This window comes from Sus scrofa, chromosome 1 (genome assembly GCF_000003025.6).
Source record: "Sus scrofa isolate TJ Tabasco breed Duroc chromosome 1, Sscrofa11.1, whole genome shotgun sequence".
In the NCBI taxonomy this organism is placed as follows: Eukaryota; Metazoa; Chordata; class Mammalia; order Artiodactyla; family Suidae; genus Sus; species Sus scrofa.
The window spans coordinates 189,750,691-189,774,619 of NC_010443.5; the positions used below are offsets into that span (position 1 = coordinate 189,750,691).

General features: G+C 34.8%; 1 protein-coding gene across 5 annotated transcripts in view; it reads left to right on the top strand.

The window, feature by feature from the left end:
- MNAT1 (menage a trois homolog 1, cyclin H assembly factor (Xenopus laevis)) overlaps positions 1-23,929 on the top strand; it is a 217,802-nt gene that overhangs the window by 60,348 nt on the left and 133,525 nt on the right. For all 5 annotated transcript variants that reach the window (XR_002336329.1, XR_002336325.1, XM_021064622.1 and 2 more), the window contains exons 4-6: positions 6,797-6,900; positions 12,825-12,965; positions 18,247-18,372. Coding sequence is in view for 3 of the 5 variants with exons in the window: in XM_021064622.1 (XP_020920281.1) it covers positions 6,797-6,900; positions 12,825-12,965; positions 18,247-18,372 (371 nt within the window). In the remaining 2 variants the exon portion in view is untranslated. The remainder of the gene's footprint in view (positions 1-6,796; positions 6,901-12,824; positions 12,966-18,246; positions 18,373-23,929) is intronic.

Here is a 23,929-nt window from a genome sequence, read left to right on the forward strand (position 1 = left end):
TTGGGTTTAATTTTGTGCATGGAGTGAGGGTGTGTTCTAACTTCATTGATTTGTACATAGCTGTCCAGCTTCCCCAACACCACATGCTGATGAGACTGTCTTTTCTCCATTGTTTATTCTTGCCTCCTTTGTTGAAGATTAATTGACTGTAGGTGTGTGGGTTTATTTCTGGGCTCTTTAGTCTGTTCCATTGGCCCAAATGTCTATATCGTGCCAATATCTTGCTGTTTTGATTACTGTAGCTTTGTAGTATTATCTGAATTCAGGGAGGATTATGCGTACTGCTTTGTTCTTTTTCCTCAGGATTACTTTGGCAATTCTGGGTCTTTTATGATTCCACATAGATTTTAGGATTATTTTTTCTAGTTTTGTGAAAAATGTCATGAGTAATTTAATAAGGGATCACATTAAATCTGTATATTGCTTTGGGTAGTATGACAATTTTAGCAATATTAATTCTTCCATTCCATGAACTTGGAGTATTTTTCTGTTTCTTCGAATCATCTTCATTCCCTTTACAGTTTTGTAGTTTTATAGTTCTCAGTTTTGTAGTTTTATAGTTCTCACTTCCTTTGTCAGATTCATTCCTAAGTATTTTTCTTTTTTTGATGCAGTTTTAAAAGGGACTCCTTATTTACATTCCCTTTCTGATATTTCATTGTTAGTATAAAAAAATGAAGCCAATTTTTATATGTTGATCTTGTATCCTGCTACCTTGCTGAATTTATTTATCAGTTCCAGTAGTTTTTGTGTGGAGTCTTATAGGGTTTTCTGTAATATAGTATCATGTCATTGGCATGTAATGACAATTTTACCTCTTCTTTTTTAATTTGGATATATTTTATTTCTTGTCTGTTTGCTGTGGCCAGGACTTCCATTACTATGTTGAATAGAAGTGGTGAGCGTGGGCATCCTTGTCTTGTTCCACATTTTAGTCAAAATGCTTTCAGTATTTCACTGTTGAGTATTATATTGGCTGTGGGCTTATCATAAATATCTTTTATTATATGAGATATGTTCCCTCTCTACCCAGTTTGGTAAGAATTTTTATCATGAATGATTGTTGAATTTTTATCAAGTGCTTTTTCTGTGTCTATTGTGATGATCATGTGGTTTTTATCTAAAAGGAATGTTTTAGAGGTAGAATATTCAAGTGACTAATTTCATGCAGGAAGTGAGGTTAAGAAGAGCAGATGAGGATGAATTAAAATATTTTTGACCTTAGGCAATTATATGATGTTAATTTAGAGAATAAAATTAGGATAACTGGCATTATTTATTTTTTTTATTGTTTTGTTTTGTTGGGTGGAGAGTGAAGAAATGAAAGACTAGTTTTAGCCCCTTTAAGGTTTGTTAGGGTTTGACGCCACCACTATACTGATTTTTATAGTATAAATAAAACTTGCTTTTTATAAAACTTTCCCTTTAAAATCTTTTTTCAGTGGCCATTTACTTTGTGTCTTGTTTATGCTTTTAGAGATGATTAGTGGTATGTTTGTGATATCTGTACTGGCTCTCTTTGTATTAATCAAAAGTATAGTTTTCACAACTCTGAGACAGGCATTTTAATTCTGGTTTTGCATATGGAAAAGAGGCAGAGTTTAAATATTGTGCAGAAGATCACATTGCTAGTAAATAAATAATGGAGCAAGATTTTGAATATAGGTTTTCCTGACTCTCAGAGCATTTGAAAGTGCTTGGTAGTCTCAGAAAAGTTAGTAATCTGAGTCTAGAAAATGGGATGCTTATTGGTAGCATAGTGAGAGATGAGAAAAAAAAGGCAAGTTGGAGCCATATTTTGAAACTTAAAGAAGTTTGAACTCAGTCTTACAGATAGGAGGATGTTATTGAAGATGGTTAGACCTAGAGTGAAAAGAATAGAGTTGGTAAGGTGGCTCAGGAGTCAATGGGGATTTTATAAATTGGAGATTGGTCATTTTGTTATATAAATTTCATTATGACTCCTTTGAATATCATGAATATAAAAAATTTAAAATACTAGAATTTTGAATACTAGCATAAAAATGATAATAGAATGGGCACACATGAAGATGAACTTTCTTATAGCATTAAACAATAGGCTCTTTTCTGAAGTTTTGACAATCCAAATATAAAAAATTCTTGTTCCTTTTGGCCTCAGGGATTATCTCAAAGGTTTGTCCTTAGTTTCATAATAAACAGATTATTCTTTTGGTTCAGGGTATGCTTATTTTAAAAGGGTGAGAAAGGCCTAAGGGCTTTAATTATAAATTCTGGATGTCAAAAAGACTTCAAAATTGTACTTGAATAACATTAAATCTTTCAGAAAATACAATAGGTTTTTTGTTGGCTTTTAATACTTGACTAAAGGCAGGTCCACATCTGAGCTAAACCAGTAACCAGATAAAGGGCCAAATGACTGTTACAGAAAATTGTTCCTTTTTCTTTAAGAATGTAGTACCAACCTGATTCACCGTGGCATGAATGAGACTTGCTTCATCTGAAAAGTTTTCAAAATAGCAATCCACTTATTATTTTCTTTTTTAAAAGGAAGATATTTGTATTATGATTTGCATGTATTATATTGCTATTACAGTCGCTTTTTAATTTGAAAAAGAAATCGGTTATTTTAGTTTCATTGGAATTCACTGTAAAGTTTTTAATAAGCATAAAAGAAAGAAATTAAATATATAAATTTCCCTTAGAATTTAACTTTTTTGTTTCTAGGTTCTATTTAATGGGAAGTTTAAATCAGTGGTATATTGTCTAGCTAGCTGATAAATTGTAATTTTTTTTTCCATAAACTTCTCTAAACATTCTGGTAGAGTTCAGTGTAGGGTATCAATTTGATTACCTTTACTTTCCAGTAGATTCATACCATAAGAACAAAGATTATATTTTCCTGTAATTTCATATCTGCTTACTTTGCCATTCTGTATAATTATAAAGGTCATTTTAATTAGATTTATATTTATAAAGATAATTATAAATATCAGCATTGGTTTCTTTGTTATTTTATTTTTTATTTATTTTAATTTTTTATTGAGTTATGGTTAACATTCAATATTATTTCAGTTTCAGGTGTATGAAAAGTGATTTGATATTTTTATGCATTATGAAATGATCATGGCAATAAGACCAGTTCCCATCCCTCATTATATAAAGTAGTTATAGTATTATTGACTATATTCTGTATGTGCACATTACACCTCTGTGATTTATGACTTATTTTAAGCTGAAAGTTTGTATCTCTTAATCCCTTTTACTTGTTTTGTGTATCCCCCACACCCATATTTATTTATTTATTTTTTCCTCTTGTAATAATTCAACTAGCATTTCCTAAGCTCTTACCAGATGAGAAGTTCCTTTTTTAAAAAGATAGACTTTATACTTTAGAGCCATTTTAGATTCACAACAAAATTAAGCAGAAAGTACAGAGGGTTCCCATATACCCTTTGTGCCACACATCCATAGAACTCCCCTACTCTCAACATACCCCACCAGAGTGGTATATTTGTTATAATCAATGAACCAATTGACATATCATTATTTCCCAATGTCCAAAGTTTACATTAGGGTTTACTTGGTATTGAACATTATGGTTTTGGATAAATACATATATAATGGCATGTATGTATTCTGAATGTGGTATTATACAGAATAGTTTTACTGCCCTAAAATTCCTCTGTGTTCTGTCTGCTTGTCCCTTCACCCCCTCAGCCACTGGCAAACACTGATCTTTTTACCATCTCCATAGTTTTGCCCTTTCCAGAACATGATGTAGTTGGAATCCTACTGTATATAGCCTTGTCAAATTGGCTTTTTTTTTTTTTTTTTTTTTTTGTCTTTTGTCTTTTTGTTGTTTTGTTGTTGCTATTTCTTGGGCTGCACCCGCGGCATATGGAGGTTCCCAGGCTAGGGGTCTAAGCGGAGCTGTAGCCACCGGCCTACGCCAGAGCCACAGCAACGCGGGATCCGAGCCGTGTCTGCAACCTACACCACAGCTCACGGCAACGCCGGATCGTTAATCCACTGAGCAAGGGCAGGGACCGAACCCGCAACCTCATGGTTCCTAGTCGGATTTGTTAACCACTGCGCCACGACGGGAACTCCTCAAATTGGCTTTTTTTCTCTTAGTAATATGCATTTAAGTTTCTTCCACATTTTTTCATGGTTTGATAGCTTATTGTTATTATTATTTTCTTCGGTGCTAAATAATATCCCATTGTCTAGACATACCACACTTTATTTATCTACTCAAACACTAAAGGACATCTTGGTTTCTTCCATATCTTTGGCAGTTAGGAATAAAGCTGCTGTAAACATTCATATGCAGGCTTTTGTGTAGCCTTTTTTTTATTTTTTAAAGTTTTATTGAAGTATAGTTGATTTATAGTGTTATGATAATTTCTGCTGTGTGTGGACATGGTTTTTGATTCCTTTGGATAAATACCAAGGAGTGCATTTGCTAGAATTGTGTGATAAGGGTACGTTTCACTTTGTTTGTTTGTTTGTTTGTTTCTTTTTCTTTCTTTTTTTTTTTTTTTTTTTTTTTTTGTCTTTTTCCCATTTTCTTGGGCCATTCCCGTGGCATATGGAGGTTCCCAGGCTAGGGGTTGAATTGGAGCAGTAGCCGCCAGCCTACGCCAGAGCCACAGCAATGTGGGATCCTCCACCTGGAGGATGAGTAGTTGGAGTAGTAGAAGGATGATCAGGAGAATGTGCTAACAAATTAGTCAAAAGTGGACAAGCTAAGGGAAAAAGTAGTGATCAAAATTAAGTGGGCAGAGATGTTAAGGGTGGTAGAGGTTGTGAAAGAGTTTTGGATTTGGTGGCTCAGAGGATATCTATTAAGTACAAGGAGTACATTGTGAGTGATTGTCAAGATAGTGGAATCAGACTATATTAACAAATATATCACAGTTGCCTTTCTCAGGGCTGTTGCTAGTTTGGGGTTTTCTTCTCTGACCCTTTTGTGTCAGGGCCAGAGTGTGATTTATAGAAAATACCCTATATTGCATCCTAGATAGATTCCCTAGTAAGCCACAATTACTATTTTCTTTTCTACTTTATGCTAAAAAAGCTAGAGAAATAGAGGCCTGTTGTTTCTCACTGTCTCTCTTTTCTCCCAGGGTTTTAAAACTGCATGTAGTAGAATTGAGAATTGCTTCTATTTTTTTCTGCATATGTAAATAAGCCTGGATTTTCAGTAATGATTATGACAAATTGATATTCTGAAATAAATTTGCCCTGTGAGGAAATAAAAATGTAATTATGGATCAGATTGGTCTTTTGAGTATGTTTGATGGCCTTACTCAACAAAACAGATAACCCCTCTGTTGGATTTCCTGTATTACTTTTCAGCTCTTATAGGACTCTATTATGCAAAAGCCTAGGAACTATTTGAGATGGTTATTAGTTAAAGGACAAAGTGAGATGGGGAAGGAATCTGTAGAAACATGGAGTAGAGCAGTTACTTAGGGTAGATCAAACCTGTTTATAGGACGAGCAGGAGGAAGTAGTAAATAATTGGAAAAGCGATAGAAGTGAATGGAGAGGGGTTAGAGAGGAATCCAAGGAAGGTCTGAATTGAATTATAGAACCGGAGAGACTTAATGACATGGATCCTTCTTTAGACAGGCTGATACAAACACTGAAAGAGGTAGGGTAGTGGGGTGGTACTTTAAAATATGAATTTATATATACCAAAAGAGCTTTTTTTAAAATTGAGAGTGTTATAACAACCTTTAAATATATATATATAATATATATAATATATATATATATTATATATATATAAATTATATATTATTATATATTATATATATTATATATATATATATAAATTTAGAAGGGAGTAAGGTTGTATTTAGAATTCAAATAATTTTGAAATGGAATTATAAAAAGTTCTAATTCACTGAAAATGTATCACCTACCTAAACATATCTCAGTGGCTTCTCTTACTAAATTATTTCAGTCTTAAGTTTTGATGCCAGATTGTCCTTTACCTTCCCTGTTAAGTTTTAGCTCTTATCTATTTCATACTTTTCCAGATCTAGACTATACAGGAAATAATTCAAGTTGTGTTTAGCCATGTTGAAGATCAGAATAAAACCTGTTTTAGTTTGATAGTATTTTTTATTCCTTTGAATAGTTTTTCTTTTTCTGCAGCACAAATTCTTGTCAGTATTGATTCTGACCAGTGTAGTAGATCCCAGACTTATTTTTATTTTAAAAATTTAAGCAATCTTTTTTATACTTTCAAAGTTAAAACAGGCACTATAAAAATTAAATCCAATGTGATTATGGCAAGCATGTATCTTAGGTTTTTTTGAGGTGATTCAGGTCTTTAGATAGTCTGTGTAATGGTCTGACAGTCTCCTTATTTTGGTTCAGAAAACACAGTTGCTGAACCAGAACTAGTTTCTAAATTAGTGGTTAGTAAAAAGACACACATAGAGCTATAAGGAATGATAACCTGATGAATTAAGAAGTCACTGTGGGAATTCCTGTAGTGGCTCAGTGGTTAACAAACCCGACTAGCATCCCATGAGGACCTGGGTTGATCCCGGGCCTTGCTCAGGGGGTTAAGGATCCGGAATTGCTGTGAGCTGTGGTGTAGGTCGCAGATGAGACTTGGATCCCGTGTTGCTACAGCTCTGATTTGACACCTAGCCTGGGAACCTCCATATGCTGTGGGTCTGGACCTAGAAAGACAAAAAAAAAGAAGTCACCATGATGAATATGTGGTTTTTATTATCTTCTCAGGATTTATGTTAAAATTGTATTTCATGTCAGTATTTCTTTTCTGATGCAGTTTTCAACTTGACCAACAATGTGGATTTGGACAACACCAAGAAGAAAATGGAGATATACCAAAAGGAAAACAAAGATGTTATTCAGAAAAATAAGTTAAAGCTGGTTGGTTGCTAAGTATTTTCTTCTTTTTATGTATTAGAAACAAATATTTCCATATGATCCTTTAAAAACCTATCTTTCTTTAAAAGAATATTTTGACTACCTTTATCTGATTCCCCTCCCCTCACAACCCCTGCTTCTGGTAACCACAAATCTCTTTTTCAGTGAGTTTGTTTTTGATACATAATTGACCTACAATATTTTGTTAGTTCCTGGTGTACAACATAGAGATTCAGTATTTCTATACATTTCCAGATGATCACCATAAGTCAAGTTACCATTTTGTTTGTGTGGTTATCATCATGATACACAGATATTACATTCTTGTTGACTATATTCTCCCAGCTGTACATTTCATACCTGTGACCCATTTACTTGGTGACGAAGTTTGTATCTCTTAATCTTCCTCACCTATTTCTCTCATTTCCTACCCCTCCTCCTTTCTGGCAACCATCTGTTTGTTCTCTGTATCTGTGACTCTGTTACTGTTTTGTTATGTTTGTTCACTTGTTTTGTTTTTTAGATTCCACATAAAAATGAAATCATGTGGCATTTGTCCTATTCTGTCTGACTTATTTAATGTAGTGTAATATCATCTAGAGCAATTCAAATGTAAAGATTTCATTTTTTTATGGCAGAGTAGTATTTGATTATATATATTTATACCTATATTTATCTAACATCTTTTTTATTCATTCATCTATTGATGGGCACTTAGGGTGCTTCCATTATCTTGGCTGTTGTAAATAATGCATTAATGAACATTGGGGTGCATATATCTTTTCTAATTAGTGCTTTTACTTTCTTTGGATAAATACCCAGTAGTAGAATTGCTGGATTGTATTGTGGTTCTATTTCTGATTTTTAAAGGAATGTTATTGCTTTCCATAGTGACTGTACCAATTTACATTCTCACCCACAGTGCACAAGGGTTCCCTTTTTTCTATATCCTTGCCAACATTTGTTATTTGTTGTCTTTTTTTTTGGTCTTTTTAGGGTTGTACCCAGAGCGGATGGAGGTTCCTAGGCTAGGGGTTGAGTTGGAGCTGTAGCTGCTAGCCTACGCCGCAGTCACAGCAACGCCAGATCCGAGCTGCATCTGTGACCTATACCACAGCTCATGGCAATGCTGGATCCTTAACCTACTGAGCGAGGCCAGGGATTAATCCTGTGATCTCATGGATACTAGTCAGATTTGTTTCCGCTGTGCAAACTCCCCTGTTATTTGTTTTCTTTTTGATAGTAGCCGTTTTGACAGGTGTGGTTTTGATTTGCATTTCCATAATGATTAGTGATGTTGAGCATCTTTTCCTGTGCTTTTTGGCTATCTGTATGTCTTCTTTGGAAAAATGTCTGTTTGGGTCCTTTGTCCTTTTTTTAATTGGGTTTTTTTTTTTTTTGATGTTGAATTGTATGAGTTCTTTGTATATTTTGAATATTAATCCCTTATTGGATTTATTGTTTGCAAATATCCTCTCCCATTCAGTATTCAGTCTTTTTGTTTTGTCAGTGCTTTCCTCTGCTGTGCAAAAGCTTTTTAGTTTAATGTAGTACAATTTGTTTGTTTTTGCTTTTGTTTCCTTCACTTGAGGAAATATATTAAAAAAATATTGCTAAGACTGATGTCAGAGTGCAACCTACCTATGCTTTCTTCTAAGAATATTATAGTTTGAGGTCTAATGCTTACATCTTTAATCCTTTTTGAGTTTATTTTTGTATATGTAATGAGAAAGTAGTCCAGTTTGATTTTTTTACATGTAGCTGCCCAATTTTTGTAACACCATTTATTGAAAAAGCTGTTTTTTCCTCACTGTATATTCTTGCCTCCTCTGTCATAAATTAATTGCCCATGTAAATGTGGTTTTATTTCTGGACTTGCTATTCTTTTACATTGCTCTGTGTGTCTGCTTTTTTTAAACCAGTACTGTACTTTTTTGAAGATAGTAGCTTTGTAGTATAGTTTGAAATCAGAAAGTGTGATACTTCCAGCTTTGTTTTTTTTCTCTGTCAAGATTGTTTTGGCTATTCTGGGTATTTTATGTTGCCGTACAGAAAAATTATTTGTTCTAGTTCTGTGCAAAATGCCATTGGTATGTTGATAGGGATTGCTTCAAATCTATAGACTGTCTTAGGGTAGTATGACCATTTTAACAATGTTAATTCTTCCAATCTGTGAACACGGTTTATCTTTCTATTTGTGTTGTCTTTAATTTCTTTTGTCAGTGTCATATAGTTTTCTATGTCTAGATTTTTGTCTCCTTGGTTTGATTTATTCTTAGGTATTTAATTCTTTTTGATACAGATATGTAGATGAGATTCATTTCTCTTACTCCAATAGTTTATTAGTGTATGGAAATGCATTATTGAGTTCTAATAGGTTTTTGGTGGCATCTTTAGGATTTTCTTTTTTCTTTTTTCTTTTTTAGGGCTGCACCTGCAGCAGATGGAGGTTCCCAGGCTAGGGGTTGAGTTGGAGCTATAGCTGCCAGCCTACGCCACGACCACAGCAATGTGGGATCTGAGCTGCATCTGTGACATACATCACAGCTTACGGCAACAGCAGATCCTTAACCTACTGGACAAAGCCAAGGATCAAACCCGCAACCTCATGGTTACTAGTTGGATTCGTTTCTGCTGGGCCATCACAGGAACTCCTAGGATTTTCTGTATACAGTATCATGTCCTCTGCAGTGACAGTTATACTTCTTCCTTTCTGATTTGAATTCCTCTTATTTCTTTTTTTGTCTGATTGCTCTGGCTAGACTTTCAATACTGTGTTGAATAAGAATGGCAAGAGTGGGCATACTTATCTTCCTTCTCATCTTAGAGGAAATACTTTGAGCTTTTCACCATTGAGTATGTTTTTAGTTATGGGCTCATTATGTTTGGTCTTTATGATGTTGAATTATGTTCACTCCATGCCCTCTTTTTTAGAACTTTCATCATAAATGGAGTTTGGATTTTTCTAAAGCTTTTTCTGCATCTGTTGAGATGATCATATGCTTTTAATTTGTCATTTTATAAATTGGTGTATCACATTGGTTGATTTGTGGACCTTGAACCATCCTTGCATCCCTGGAATAAATTCCATCTAATTATGGTATATGATCCTTTTAATGTATTATTGAATTTGGTTTGCTAATATTTTGTTGAGGATTTTTGCATGCCTGTTCATCAGAACTGAATTTTTTAATCTTTACTCTCCCACCTGTTTCTCCTATTATGTTCTCTATCCAAGTGTTCAAACTGTATCTGATCAGTCTTCATGTACTGTTGATAGTCTTTCCTTATCTTCTTTCAAACCTGGCTCCTCTTCAAATTTTGTTATTATTACCTTACTTAGGGTTCTCATTATTTTTTACCTGAGTTTTTAAATATTCTTATAACTAGTCTTCAGTCTTGAACCTTGTTGATCTGTATTCTTACTGCTTTTATCCATCTTTCTAAACTCTAATTAGTCTTCTCAGTTGCTTAGTGTGGCACAAATGCATCCCTTAATATAGTGTGGTAGACTCTCCATGATCTCCCCTCTACTTGCCTGTCCAGCTTTATCTAGCACTTTTCTCACCTCCATGCTTTATGACTTGGCATTGCCAAACATTTCAACCTGATTCATGTCTTTGCACCTTTGTTTTCTCTACCTAAATGGTTGTGCCACTCTCCGGGGGGGGTAAATACCTATTGTTTGAAGTCTGCTCAACATCTATTTAGTAGTTTCCTAGGGCTATTATAAACAGATTACTGAACACTGGCTGATTTATAACAATAGGAATTTGTTCTTTCATGGTTCTATAGACTAGAATTCTGAAATCAGGGTGTCATCAGGGTCATGGTCTCTTTAAAAGTGCTAGGGAAAAATCTTTCTATGCCTCCTCTATCTTGTGATGGTTGCCAGCACCTTTGGCACCGCTCTGATTTCTGCCTCTGTCTTCACGTGGCCTTCTCCTCTGTGCCTGTGTCCATATTTCCAGCATGACTTGTCTTATCCTGATTACATCTGTATAGACCCTATTTCCAAATAAGTTCACTTTTAGAGGTACCGGGGTTAAGACTTCAGCATGTATTTTGAGGGAACACATTCAACTCATAATACTCTATATGAAATCTTTTCTGATTCTACCTGTCCTCCATCATTGCAGGGAGAATTTGCCAACTCATATCAATTTTGCCCCCACTGTATTCTGTGTATACCTCTCTGTCACTTGTCATACTTACTGCTTATATATCATTGCTTCGTAATGAGACCCATCCTTTTCTGCTTATGGACCTTTAGTCAGGTAACTCACTTTTGTGGCTCTCATATTCAGCCCCTAACTCTTTACATTTATTCCTACTAATCCTTCTAGGTCAAATTTGAATTCTCTTCTCCACCGGATACCTGACTTAGAATAACAACCTTAGTAATAGATGTTTGTAAAATTATAGGGAGAGATGCCCATAAGTCTTAGCGATTGATCTAATTTAAGGGGAGTGGGGTAGGGGAGAGGGAGTAAACAAAGATGACTTTGAGGTTTCAGGTTGAGTTGACTGAAATGTAGGTGTGCAGTTATTAGAAGTAAGGAATATAGGAGGGTAGTCAGTTTTGGGAAACCAAATGCTAAACTTAATTTTGGATATACTGAGTTGGAATTATAAGTGAAACATGTTTTCATATGAGAATCTTGTTTTGTGGGGAGTTTATCTAACATGTGAATTGAAATATAATAGGAGATTTTGAATATTATTTTACATAAAAGTATCCTTTTCTCTGAGGTCTTTGTTAATTCGTATTTAGTGATCCTCAAACCTGTTAGCTCTCTCTCTATTTGCTGTGAAGTGCAGTAAATTCTCAATGTTGTATTGAATTAAAAAAAAGTAACTGGAATTTTTTTTCTTTCTCTCTTTCTTTTCTTTTCTTTTCTTTTCTTTTTTTTTTTTTTTTTTTGCTTTTTAGGGCTGCACCAGCGGCATATGGAAGTTTTCAGGCTAGGGGTTGAATTGGAGCTACAGCTGCTGGCCTATGCCACAGCCACAGCAATGAGGGATCTTAGCCGCGTCTGTGACCTATACCACAGCTCCTGGCAGCATCGGATCTTAACCCACTGAGCGAGGCCAAGGATTGAACCCACATATTCAGGTTCAGTAATCACTGAGCCATGAAGGGAATTCCTAAAATAAAGCCATTCAGATTTTTCTGTATTTCTCATTCATAGGACTTAAAGAGCAAAGACTAGGTATAATATTGCTTTTAAGTATGTGTTAGAGTTGGAATAAATTTCAGAGCCTAGAAGTATTTACTATTTCTGAGGAACTTCATAAAAGGGGAATGAGTAGGCCTATAGTTCTTCTCTCTACATATTAGCTTTGGATTTTGAATTTTTCAGTCCACAAAGAGGACCTTTGAAACGTATATGCTTGTATTAGGAAATAACTTGAGTTTTTCATTACTTAACCTTAAATGAATGTTGTTTTGAACTCTAGCATCAGAAAGACTTATTTTAGCTTGGGAAAATGAAGCTAAGTGCTATGATAACTTTTCATTGTCTTATATGTTCTAAAAATTGTTTCTGTTCAATAAGCTAGTCTTTTATATGGAGTGTTTCAATCAATAGTTCTGTATGGAGATTGTCTAGTTGTTGTCGGGTTTTTTGTTTTGTTTTCCTTGTTAAATCCCCTAAAATAAAGGTATTACTAAGCACTGTTTCCACAGTTCTGCAGCTAGGCCCAGTGGACTTTATTTAGGTGTTTAGTGCTATCATTCTCTTTAATAGTAACAGGTCCACGTGAAATAAAATGAATTCTGGTTCTTTCAAAGTAGAATTGCTGCACTATTAAAATAGTTAGTGACTACTGTGTTTTATGCTTCCAAAAGGGGGTAGAGATGTGGTTTAGGGTTGATTTTGGTTACTGAATTTATTCCATGCCATATAAAAACGTTTTTGTTTTAGACTCGGGAACAGGAGGAATTGGAAGAAGCATTAGAGGTAGAACGACAGGAAAACGAACAAAGAAGACTATTTATACAAAAAGAAGAACAACGGCAGCAGATTCTAAAAAGGAAGAATAAGCAGGCTTTTTTAGATGAATTGGTATGTATTAATATTAATTGTGATAAAAAAATCATTTGTTTTCAAGGTTTATCTTTCCTGTTATTATGCTGGGTAATGGCATTTAAATGGCATTTCTAAAGTTTGTACTGATGTACTCATCTTTTCTTCCTTTATTTAAAAAAAGTTTGTTAATATCATCTTATTTTCAGATGAGACAGTAATATTATAACTAACATAAACCAGTTTGCTATTAAGAGGTTGTTGATATGTTTCTAAGTTTACTAAAACACATTGTTTTCAGAGCATTTTTCCTAAATAACATTGGTTTTCTAATAACTACCTCATTTTCAAGTATTTTGGCTTCATGTTGAAGTTTATAGTAGACTCTGGTTTCTCTGTGGGAACTGTATTTCATGTTTTTGCATGAAAAACAATACATTTAAAAGAAATGGTAGGAGTTCCTCTTGTGGATTAGTGGTTTAAGAACCTCATGCTGTCTCTGTGAGGATGCGGGTTCAGTCTCTGGCCATGCTCAGTGGGTTTAGGATCTGGCATTGTCTAAGCTGCAGTATAGGTTGCAGATGTGGCTTTGATCCTATATCACTTAGGCCTCAGCTGCAGCTCCGATTTGACCCCTGGCCAGGAAACTTCTATATGCCACAGGCAGAAAAAAAGCTATTCAGCATTGTTAGATAATAGCAGTAATGCTAACCAAGGTTTATGCAGTGTTTCATAGTTTTGAGAATGTATTATCTGATGCTGATAAACCAGTGTGATATTGATGAAATTACAACTAGAAAATAGTCCAGTAAAGTCTTTTTGCATTCTTCCTTTTCCCTTTCCTGGCCACATAATTAATTTCCATGTGCTGTTAACATACTTAACTCCTTAGTCTACTGGTTGCTGTGCCATTTGCTATTCTATGATCAGGTAAATGTGTACATGTATATTTTTTTTACTGTGCTTTTGCCCTAAAAGCGTTTTAAGTCTCATAACCAGGAATAAAAAGAGAAAGCAGGATTATTTAAATTAGAAGTAGGTGAGAAAGTAAAGGAAAAGTAAGGATATTAGTGAGGCTTAGACAGAAAATGCTTATCATAACCCTTCTCTACTTTTTGTGAATGGAATGTAAATTTGAGGACAAGGGAGTAAATGTAAATAAAAGTGAGGACAGGGAGGTCCCATTGTGGTTCAGAGGTAATGAATCCTACTGGTATCAGTGAGGATGCAGGTTTGCTCCCTTGCTTAACTCAGTGGGTTAAGGAGCTGCAGTGTAGGTCCCAGATGAAGCTCGAATCTTGTGTTGCTGTGGCTGTGGTGTAGGCCTGAAGTTGCAACTCCAATTTGATCCCTCGCCTGGGAACTTTCATATGCTGCAGATGTGGCCCTAAAAAGACCCCCCAAAAAAATGAGGACCGTAACATATGAAATAACAGTATTTTCCTATGTAACTTCCATTAATTTTTATTGAAACTTTTTTTTTATAGCTTTTTTTTTTTTTTTTTGTCTTTTTGCCTTTTCTTGGGCCGCTCCCATGGCATATGGAGGTTCCCAGGCTAGGGGTCCAGTCGGAGCTGTAGCTGCCAGCCTGCGCTAGAGCCACAGCAACGTGGGATCCAAGCCGCGTCTGCAACCTACACCACAGCTCACGGCAACGCTGGATCATCAACCCACTGAGCAAGGCCAGGGATCGAACCCGCAACCTCATGGTTCCTAGTTGGATTCGTTAACCACTGCACCACGACGGGAACTCCTATTGAAACTTTTAAGTGGTGGGTATGGCTTCAACAGTTGACGTGACTCCTGTTGTGTTTTACATTTTTTGTAGACATACACTTTGTGAGAAATTAAAAACTTAAATTAATTAGTAAAGATCCATGTTACAATTACTTTTTGAAAGTTTCTTATCATTTTATGCAAAGAGGAATGTACTTTTCTTTGGTAATTCTCTCCTCTGAAGTTAATTGACTTAATTCCAAATATTGAATTTAGGTATCAGGTGAAAATACACTTTAAATTTTTAAACATGTTATATGTAATATAAAGAGCTTGTAGTTTTTATTTTGAGGCTAGCTAGTTTTGCATAGCAGTTATTCTTGTGTATTCTTTTTGTCTTCAGTCTTTTAGTGCTAAGTTTTGCTACTTCATTGAGGTGCTATTGGCAGTTGAGCTGCAACTGCCAATGTTGTACAATGTGTATAATCTGGAGTTAATATTGGTTTATGTAAGAACCAACCCCCCTTCCTGTTTTCTTCACCTGCAAGTCATTACTGTGCATGTGTTCTTTACTGTTTAGATTATGTAACATGGTGGTTAAATAATCCTTAGCAATTTTACTGTATTCATTAGAGCAATTAATTACACCAGATTGGTTTAAATACCAATTCAATTTGAATTTCTGGTTTTCATTTTCAAATTTATTTTTAAAGATTCTTTGTTACTTTAATTTTTAAATATTTCTTAAAATAATTTTTGTTAGTGTTAACATTTCATCATTATTGACTAATTGAAAGAATTCATTAAATTTCTTTTTATCCTCTGAATCTTTTATTAAATAAAAGAATGTGTCATATTTCTTATTCTGTGTACGTTCATGTGTTAGATTTTACTAAAAAAGTTGACATTGGCATCTGTAAATATATCTAGGAGCTTGAATTTTAGGATTAGGATTAGTCACTGGATCTATAAGCAGCAAATACTACTTATCAGATTTTCTTTTTCTCCTGTTTTTGGTCTTTATGGTAAAAGTCACTTATTAACTGTTTAAAAAAGCATTGGCATTACATTTACTGTATGTGACAGGATTTTAATTTTATGGTCTTAATGTTTATAACTTAAGCATTTACTCTAATATTGCCTAAAAAGTCCATTTATTTAATCTTAACTGTAAATATAGGTTTTTTTTTTTTTTTTTTTAACAGTTTGGCAAAAGATTTTTAAATAGGTCCTGACTTATTAAGTCTTTTTATGTTCCTGTTTGAAAATTCTCTTCAGCTTATGTCTTAATTTTGTTAAGGGCTAATATTGTCAAATGCAGTAGCTGATTTTTGTTAGAATATTGTTTACCAGGTGGCTTGCTTAAATTCAGTTAAAATAGTCTTTTAAAAATGGTCATTATAAAGCTTTTAATGAGTATTAGAGGTAGTCTTATTAAAATTTCTTTAAATATTAAACAGTGTACTTTTAGGAAGTTAATGTAGGTTAGAGAGCCTTTCAGGGTAAAATAAAGCTAAGAAAAATGAAAAAACTTGAAAGGCTTAGTCTGCATTTTATGTATTCCTGAGAGCATATCTGTTTCCCGTAGTTTATTTTACCCTGTAGATTTTTTTTTGTTGTTGTTAAAGCTCCAGCTTATTTTTAGTTTTCAGGCTCCAAAATTTCGAGTGCTAAAGTGAAGTAAAGCAGATTTGAAGTAAGTTGTGTTATCTTTGTATCAGAATTAATTTTAGATTTCTAGGCTGTTTATTTTTAGTTTTACCAAGACATTTTAATATTGTATTCCTTTTATGTGAAGATGAAATCAGGATTAAAACAGGTCAGAGTATTGACTAGCAACTTTTTTGGAGTGCATACATTGTATTACATTTACACAAGAACGTTTTGAAGTATATACCAGGTATGGAATTTGAACTCAGTGTATTAATTATGAAACAATGAGCTTTTTAGCCAAGGAAGTTTATTTTTCTTCTATTAGTTTTTACATATGAAAAGATAATAAGAGATTTGCCAAGATATTTTGGGCCATTGCCCATTTAAAATGTGCTTTAACTTTACATTTTATTATAAAATTCCTAGTGGAAATCTAGAATAGATGCAGGAATTCACAGCAGTATTGTTACTAATGCATTGCTGATGCTTTGTTGTAGAATATGAAAGATGAATAAGTATATTCTCATAGTGTATTTTATTCATTCTTCTTCGTTATTACTAAAGCTATGTTGTAAGGATTTTGCCCCTTAATAAAGTTCTGTTTATAAATAAAATTTATGTTTTCCCATTTACTTTTTAAAAGTTCTAATCTTTGTTAACATTTGCTCTTGCAAAGCACTTCTGTTTATCACAGTCTTTTTTTAAATTCAGCTTTTATTTTTTACTTTTTTTTCCCATTTTAGCTGTTTTACAGTGTTCTGTTACAAAGTCTTAAGGTACAGATTTATTCTAGGACAATGCTATTGAAATAAATGACTTATTTGAATTTCTTCTGTACTGTCACCTTTAAGCGAGTCCTTTAAATATATTAATTAGCCATCTTTGTGCCTAAAAACGTTGTTGGACTTGGAAGGAAAATTGATTCTGCTATATCTTTTATACGATGAAATGTTTAACAATATGATTTTTTTCAGGATTAAATTCTAGGTAGTTACTATTTTATAGATCTGCATGCTATTTGAAGACTATGTTTTCATAGGTAATCTTGATATAGGGGATAGAAATGTGTGTATACCTTCATTTTTGTTTATAGATAATAGAAAGTAATGTGTGTGTGTGTATGTGTATGTATGATCTCCTTCCTTCCTGGCTTCTCTTTGCATGTGTTTCTGTGTTATTTAACTGACAACTCAGAAAGAAAAATGTCTGCATGCATTTAGCTTAGGTCTTAGCTCTGCAGCACTTTACACGGATAAGAAGACATCATGTTAAACAGAAGAAGTAACAGTCTGCATATAAGAATTAGTATTGCTTGCATTATTAATATATGTTTGTGGAGATTTGTATAAATAGTGGCCCTGATTTATCACTGTAAAATATTTAAAGTGTTTACTATTATTTTGTTCATTTAGAAAATTTAGACTTCATTTATAAAAATAAGTCAATTCAGGAGAAAATAAATATATTTTTGGTTGTACATAACAGTCATTCCATTGTGCAAAACAGAACAAGGATCATTTCCAAAGCACCTCAGGTGAAATCTAATGGGAAACAATTTCAAACTAGACTGAATTCAGTGGTAAAAAGAATGTGTGTTAGATAAACATCTGATCTAAGTTATAGTAATTTGTACTACTCTTTTTGTGATTAGCTTCTAATTTTTTTAATTTTAATAAATACAGTTGGTTTTGCTAGATGAAATAAAACCCCATTGTATTTTCTTTAATGTGGATTTTATAAAAATCCTTTTTCGTAGGTTATTTTGATTTATGAGTCTAAAACAGCCTTTTCTTATTATAGAATGTTAAAAATTTTTTGTAAAGTGTTCTCCATTTGGTGCATACTTACGTTGACATTAAATGTTTATGAAAAGGCATAATTTAAAATAAAAGATGTCGCTCTTTAATGTTTTCTTTTTAACTTTCACATTGTGCTTTTACTCTTCTTATAGGAGAGTTCTGATCTTCCTGTTGCTCTGCTTTTGGCTCAGCATAAAGATAGATCTACGCAATTGGAAATGCAGCTTGAGAAACCTAAACCTATAAAACCAGTGACATTTTCCACAGGCATCAAAATGGTAAGCTATATTTTAATCACTTGTTTGGAAGATATATTTCAAGGATTACACTTTATAATTTTATGTTGATTTCTGTAGATAAACTTGGAAGTTCAGATTTTAAGAACAGTGTCTGATCTAGGCAAGATGTCTAGAAATATAAATATGTTCAGTGTAAAAGGAAAGTGAAAAGTAATAATCTGCAAAGTATGCAGCATGGTTTTATATGATATTGAGTTTGCACATGGTTTTTGTTTTTTTTTTTTTGAACTACATCAAATTAAAACTTCTTTTTTTGTTGTTTTTTTTATTATTCAAATGAGTTTATCACATCTGTAGTTGTATAATGATCGTAACAATCCAGTTTCACAGGATTTCCATCCCACAACCCAGGCACATCCCCCCACCCCCCAAACTGTCTCTTCCGGAGATGGTAAGTTTTTCAGTGTCTGTGAGTTAGCATCTGTTCTGCAAAGAAGTTCAGTCTGTCCTTTTTTCAGATTCCACATGTCAGTGAAAGCATTTGATGTTGGTGTCTCATTGTATGGCTGACCTCACTTAGCATGCTAATTTCTAGGTCCATCCATGTTGCTAAAAATGCTGGTATTTCGTTCCTTTTAATGGCTGAGTAATATTCCATTGTGTATATGTACCACATCTTCTGGATCCACTCCTCTGTCGATGGACATTTAAGGTGTTTCCATGTCTTGGCTATTGAAAAGAGTGCTGCAGTGAACATTGGAGTACATGTGTCTTTGCGAGTCATGGTTTTTGCTGGATAGATGCCCAGGAGTGGGATTGCTGGGTCAAATGGTAGTTCTATGTTTAGTTATCTGAGGCATCTCCATCCTGTTTTCCACAGTGGTTGCACCACTTTACAATCCCACCAAGAGTGTACTAGGGTTCCTTTTTCTCCACACCCTCTCCAGCACTTATTGTTTGTAGACATTTTGATGATGGCGATTGTGGCTGGTGTAAGGTGGTACCTCATAGTGGTTTTGATTTGCATTTCTCTGATAATGAGTGATGTAGAACATCTTTTCATGTGTTTCTTGGCCATCTGTATGTCGTCTTTGGAGAACTGTCTGTTTAGATCTTCTGCCCATGTTTTGATGGGGTTGTTTGTTTTTTTGGTATGGAGCTGCAGAAGGTGTTTATAAATTTTGGAGATTAATCCCTTGTCAGTTGATTCACTTGCAAAGATTTTCTCGCATTCTGTGGGTTGTCTTTTTGTGTTGTTTAGGGTTTCCTTTGCTGTGCAGAAACTTTGAAGTTTGAGTAGGTCCCATTTGTTTATTTTTGTTTTTATTGTCAATACTCTGATAGGTGGATCTGAGAAGATGTTGCTGTCGTTTATGTCAGAGAGTGTTTGGCCTATGTTTTCCTGTAGGAGTTTGATAGTGTCTGGTCTTATATCTAGGTCTTTAATCCATTTGGAGTTTATTTTTGTGTATGGTGTTAGGGAGTGTTCTCATTTCATTCTTTTCCATGTGGCTGTCCAGTTTTCCCAGCACCACTTATTGAACAAGCTGTCCTTTCTCCATTGTATAGTCTTGCCTCGTTTGTCATAGATGAGTTGGCTGTAGGTGCGTGGGTTGAATTCTGGGCTTTCTATCCTGTTCCACTGATCTATATTTCTGTCTTTGTGCCAGTACATATCGTTTTGATGATTATTGCTTTGTAGTATAGTCTGAAGTCCGGGAGCTAGATTCCTCCAGCTCCATTTTTCTTTTTCGGGATGTCTTTGGCTATTCTGGGTCTTTTGTGCTTCCAAGCAAACTTTAAAATATTTTGTTCAAGTTCTGTGAAAAATGTCCTTGGTAATTTGATAGGGATTGCATTGAATCTGTAGATTGCCTTAGGTGGTATAGTCATTTTGATAATATTAACTCTTCCAATCCACGAGCATGGTATATCTTTCCAACTATTTGTGTCATCTTTGATGTCTTTCATCAGTGTCTTATGGTTTTCAGAGTACAGATCGTTTGACTCTTTAAGTAGGTTTACTCCTAGGTGTTTTATTCTTTTGGATGCGATGGTAAACGGGATTGCTTCCCTAATTTCCTTTTCTGCTTTTTCATTGTTAGTGTATAGAAATGCCGTTGATTTCTGTGTATTGATTTTGTATCCTGCGACTTTGCCAAATTCATGGATGAGCTCTAACAGTTTTCTGTTAAGAGTCTTTAGGATTCTCTTGGTATAGTATCCTGTCATCTACAAATAGTGATAGTTTTACTTCTTCCTTTCCAGTTTGGATTCCTTTAATTTCTTTTACTTCTCTGATTGCCGTGGCTAGGACTTCCAAAACTATGTTGAAGAGTAGTGGCGAGAGCGGACATCCTTGTCTTGTTCCTGATCTCAGCGGGAATTCTTTCAGCTTTTCACCATTGAGAATGATGTTTGCTGTGGGTTTGTCATGTATGGCCTTTATCATGTTGAGGTAGGTTCCCGTTATGCCCACTTTCTGGAGGGTTTTTATCAGAAATGGGTGTTGGATTTTGTCAAAGGCTTTTTCTGCATCTATTGAGAGGATCATATGGTTTTTATTCTTCAGTTTGTTAATGTGGTGTATCACACTGATGGATTTGCGGATGTTGAAGAACCCTTGCATCCCTGGGATAAATCCCACTTGATCATGATGTACAATCCTTTTAATGTATTGTTGGATGCGGTTTGCTAGTATTTTGTTGAGGATTTTTGCATTGATGTTCACCAGTGATATTGGCCTGTAGTTTTCTTTTTTTGTGGAGTCTTTGTCTGGTTTTGGTACCAGGGTGACGGTGGCCTCATAGAATGAGTTTGGGAGTATCCCTTCTTCTGCAATTTTTTGAAATAGTTTCAGAAGGAGCGGTGTTAGCTCTTTAAATGTTTGATAGAATTTGCCTGTGAAGCGGTCTGGTCCTGGACTTTTGTTTGTTGAAAGTTTTTCATCACAGTTTCAATTTCAGTTCTTGTGATGGGTCCATTCATCTTTTCTATTTCTCCTTGGTTTAGTCTTGGAAGATTGTACTTTTCTAAGAATTTGTCCATTACTTCTGCGTTTTGCATTTTATTGGCATATAGTTGCGTATAGTAGTCTCTTATGATCCTTTGTATTTCTGTGATCTGTTGTTAATTCTCCTTTTTCATTTCTAATTTTATTTGAGTCTTCTCTTTTTTGCTTGATAAGTCTGGCTAGGGGTTTATCAATTTTGTTGATCTTTTCAAAGAACCAGCTTTTTGTTTCATTGATCTTTTCTATGGTTTTCTTCGTTTCTATTCATTGATTTCTGCTCTGATCTTTATGATTTCCTTCCTTCTATTAACTTTAGGTCTTGTCTGTTCTTCTCTCTAGCTGCTTTAGATGTAATGTTAGCTTGTTTATTTGGGCTTTTTCTTGTTTCCTGATGTGGGCTTGTATTGCTATAAACTTTCCTCTTAGAACGGCTTTTGGTGCATCCCATAGGTTTTGGAGTGTTGTATCTTCGTTGTCATTTGCTTCTAGGTATTTTTTAATTTCCTCTTTGATTTCTTCAGTGATCCATTGGTTGTTTAGTAGCAAGTTGTTGAGTCGCCACGTGTTTGTGTTTTTTGCAGTTTTTTTCTTGTTGTTGATTTCCAGTTGTATAGCATTGTGGTCGGAAAAGCTGCTTCATATGATTTCAGTTTTCTTAAAGTGACCAAGGTTGGATTTGTAGCCTAGGATATGGTCAATCTTAGAGAATGTTCCATGTGCACTTGAGAAGAATGTGTATTCTGTTGCTTTTGGATGGAATGTCCTATAAATATCTATTAAGTCCATCTGGTTTAATACTTCATTCAGGCCTGTATTTCCTTATTGATTTTCTGTGTGGTTTATCTGTCCATTGCTGTAAATGGGGTGTTAAAGTCCCCTACTATGATTGTGTTGTTGTCAATTTCTCCTTTTTTTTTGTTTTTTGTTTTTTTTGTCTTTGTTGTTGTTGTTGTTGTTGCTATTTCTTGGGCCGCTCCCGCAGCATATGGAGGTTCCCAGGCTAGGGGTCTAATCGGAGGTGTAGCCACCGGCCTACGCCAGAGCCACAGCAACTCGGGATCCGAGCCGCGTCTGTGACCTACACCACAGCTCACGGAAACGCTGGATTGTTAACCCACTGAGCAGGGGCAGGGACCGAACCCGCAACCTCATGGTTCCTAGCCGGATTCGTTAACCACTGCGCCACAATGGGAACTCCTCAATTTCTCCTTTTAAGGTTGTTAGCAGTTACCTTATATATTGTGGTGAACCTGTGTTGGGTGCGTAGATATTTAAAATCGTTATATCATCTTCTTGGATTGATCCTTTGATCATAATATAATGTCCTTCTTTGTCCTGAAAATATTCCTCATTTTAAAGTCCATTTTGTCTGATATGAGTATTGCTACTCCAGCTTTCTTTTGATCCCCGTTTGCATGAAATATTTTCTTCCATCCTCTCACTTTCAATTTGTATGTGTCCCTAGAAGTGAAGTTGATCTCTTGAAGACAGCATATATATGGGTCTTGTTTTTGTATCCATTCAGCCAGTCTGTGTCTTTTGGTTGGGTCATTTAGTCCATTAATATTTAAAGTAATTATTGATATGTATGTTCTTATTGCCATTTTATTAATTACTTTGGATTTGTTTTTGCTGCTCTTTTTCCTTTCCTTCTTCTCTTGTTCTTTTCTGCCTAGAGAAGTTCCTTTAGTATTTGTTGTAAGACTGGTTTAGTGTTGCCGAATTCTCTCAGCTTTTGCTCATCTGAGAAGGTTTTGATTTCTCCTTCAAATCTGAACGAGAGCCTTGCTGGGTAGAGTAATCTTGGTTGGAGGTTTTTTTCCTTTCATCACGTTGAGTATATCATGCCACTCCCTTCTGGCCTGCAGAGTTTCTGTTGAAAAATCTGCTGATAGCCTTTTCGGGGTTCCCTTCTATGTTATTTGTTTCTTTTCCCTAGCTGCTTTCAAGATTTTCTCTTTGTCTTTAATTTTGGTCAGTTTGATTAGCATGTGTCTCGGGGTGTTCCTCCTAGGGTTTTTTTTGTATGGTACTCGTTGTGCTTCCTGGATTTGAGTGGAGGGTTCCTTTCCCATGTTAGGGAAGTTTTCGGGTATTATCTCTTGGAATATTTTTTCTGTCTCCTTCTCTCTCTCTCTTCTCCTTCTGGCACCCCTGTAATATGGTTGTTGGTGCATTTCACATTGTCCCAGAGTTCTCTGAGACTCTCTTCATTTGTTTTCAATCTTTTTTCTCTTTTCTGTTCTGCATCTGTAATTTCCACTAATCTGTCCTCCACCTCGCTTATTCGTCCTTCTGCCTCCTGTATTCTGCTATTAGCTGCCTCTAGTGAATTTTTTATTTCAGTTATTGTATTTTGCTTCTCTTCTTGTTTAAGTTTTATATATTATATCTCTTTGGTTAGTGTTTCCTGTAAGTTATCCATCTTTGCCTTCAGTTTATTTCCAATGTCTTGCATCATCTTCAGCATCAACAGTCTAAAGTCTTTTTCCTGGAGGCTGAGAATCTCCTCATGGCTTAGCTGATTTTCTGGGGTTTTTTCTTTCTCCCTCATCTGAGTTATAGTCCTCTGCCTTTTCATTT